Source organism: Ochotona curzoniae, unplaced genomic scaffold (assembly GCF_017591425.1).
Source record: "Ochotona curzoniae isolate NIBS_2020 unplaced genomic scaffold, NIBS_Ocur_1.0 contig_2688, whole genome shotgun sequence".
NCBI classification, from domain to species: Eukaryota; Metazoa; Chordata; class Mammalia; order Lagomorpha; family Ochotonidae; genus Ochotona; species Ochotona curzoniae.
Genome location: NW_024465553.1, coordinates 5896564 through 5898693, shown reverse-complemented (window position 1 = coordinate 5898693; position 2130 = coordinate 5896564). Strand labels below are relative to the sequence as shown.

The window sequence follows — 2130 nt, the reverse complement described above, 5'->3', positions numbered from 1 at the left end:
CTGGTGGGACTGAGTCCCGGCAATGCCACCTGTGGCTGGGTCACCTTGGGCCGGCCGCTCGACCTCTCTGAGCCTCGACCGCCAGAAACATGTGACAGGATCAGGAGGCTGAGCCAGGCCATGAATGCCTGTCCCAACCCAGCTGTTCGGAAATGCTCTGTTTAGCAGCCACAGGTGCTCTGGGGACACTGTGTGCCGCCAGGCGGTGTGGCCTATGGGCAGGGAAGGCTTTGGCTGCTCAGAGGGACCCCAACAGCCTGTTGTGTCCCGCAGGTCAGCTCCGTGCCCCTCCCCGTAGCTCCCAGCCGCCGCCCACCGAGCTCCCCTCCCCACCCCCGCTTCATGGACAGCCCCGTGCAGTGGGCCCCCGGTGATGGCATCCGACAGTGAGGTGAAGATGCTGCTCAACTTTGTGAACCTGGCGTCCAGTGACATCAAGGCCGCCCTGGACAAGTCAGCACCCTGCCGCCGCTCCGTGGACCACCGCAAGTACCTGCAGAAGCAACTCAAGCGCTTTTCCCAGAAGTACTCCCGGCTCCCCCGGGGCCTGCCCGGCAGAGCAGCCGCTGAGCCCCACCTGAGAAGGGGGCCAGAAGATCGCCCAGGGAGGCTGCTCCTCGACTCGTGTCCCGACTCCAGCCCCAGCGGAGGTGGGGGCTGCAAGGAGAAGGGCCTGGGGAATCCTGTCCCCGGGGAATGCCTCTCGCAGGAGCAGATCCTGCAGGGGCAGGATCCAGAAGCTGCCAGGCCTGGCCAGGTGCCCATGCGGAAAAGACAGCTGCCTGCCTCCTTCTGGGAAGAGCCGAGGCCCACCCACAGCTACCCCATGGGGCTGGAGGGAGGACTGGACCCCAGACAGGGACATCCCTATGAGGGAAAAAAAACTTGCAAGGGCTTGGAACCCTTGGGACCCGAGACTGCCCTGGGACCCCTGTCCCCAAGGGTTCTGGCTGAAAAGGAGTTGCTCAAGATGCCCGGGGTACCCCTGGTGGGCCGGGTCAACGCCTGGAGCTGCTGCCCCTTCCAGTACCATGGACAGCCCATCTACCCGGGTCCTCCAGGCCTCCTGCCCCTGAGCCCTGTGCCCAGCCTGGGTCTGTGGCAGAAGAACCCAGCCTGTCCCGGGGAGCTAAGCCACTTCTGCAAAGATGTGGATGGCCTGGGCCAGAAGGTATACAGGCCCGTGGTCCTCAAGCCCATCCCCACCAAGCCAGCCATGCCCCCGCCCATCTTTAACGTCTTTGGCTACCTCTAGCCGGGTGGGGGTTGGAATGGGGGGAGGCGGGGCTCAGCCTCCCCACCTGTAGGAGTGTGGCAGTCCTTGAGGATGGGCGAGATCATATGTCAGTGGAGGTGGAGATTCCTGGGCATTCCAAATTCCCCCTCCCTTCATGGGGAGGAAGTGTGGCTGGGGAGGACAGGGTTGGGGTGGGAGTCTTCAAACAGACGGTCGCTGCTTCAGCCAACCCCTCTCCAGCCAAACCCAGAGCCCAAGACATCACTTCACCATCCCCAGCTGGACTGCAAGCAGTGCGACTCGGCCTTCTCCCCTCCATGCCAGTTACACATCTGTTCGGCCGCCACCCATGGTGTGAGCCAATCCCAGTTGCTGTTGTTGTCGTTCGTTGTAAATATTAAGACAGTTCAAGGAATAAAGACACTTCTTTTGCAGTTTCCACAGCTTGGGTGTGACGAACTTGCATGGTCCCCAGACCCAACAAGGCCCAAGCTGGGCCCAGGTTGAGGGCTGTTGGTGGCTGAACCTGGCTGGGGGAAGCTGGGAGTGGCCTGGAGCCTCTTGGGGGTCTGGAAAGAAGTGTTGGGACCCCGGAGTTCAACTGGCAGGAAAGGGGTTGGGGCAGGGCGGGGAGGAGCCCCCCCAAGGAAGGTCCTGGGTGCACCTTTCAGGTAACAGGCGTTTACCTGTGCCTCTGGCACTGGGGAGAGGTGGAGCTGTCCCACTGTTGGGGATTCCCCCTCGCAGGAGGTTGAGTGCTGCCTCTCCACCGTGACGCTGGCTGTGGTCACAGCCGTGTTCTAGCAGAGGCAGGGTCGACCAGGTCAAGGGTCAATCGGAGTTGGGTGTCTTGTGGACAAAGCAGGTGGGCCCATCTGGTTGCTTCCCTGCGA

At 62.5% G+C, this 2130-nt stretch overlaps 1 protein-coding gene across 1 annotated transcript; it reads left to right on the top strand.

The window, feature by feature from the left end:
* The first annotated feature begins 340 nt into the window (after window positions 1-340).
* FAM181A (family with sequence similarity 181 member A) lies at window positions 341-1255 on the top strand. Its single transcript, XM_040975117.1, has one exon. The coding sequence runs from the start codon at window positions 374-376 to the stop codon at window positions 1253-1255; it is 882 nt and encodes a 293-aa protein (XP_040831051.1). The 5' UTR covers window positions 341-373.
* The last annotated feature ends 875 nt before the right edge of the window (window positions 1256-2130 follow it).

Coding starts and splice junctions, on each gene's coding strand:
- FAM181A (XM_040975117.1), top strand. CDS start 374: ATGGCATCCGACAGTGAGGTGAAGATGCTGCTCAACTTTGTGAACCTG.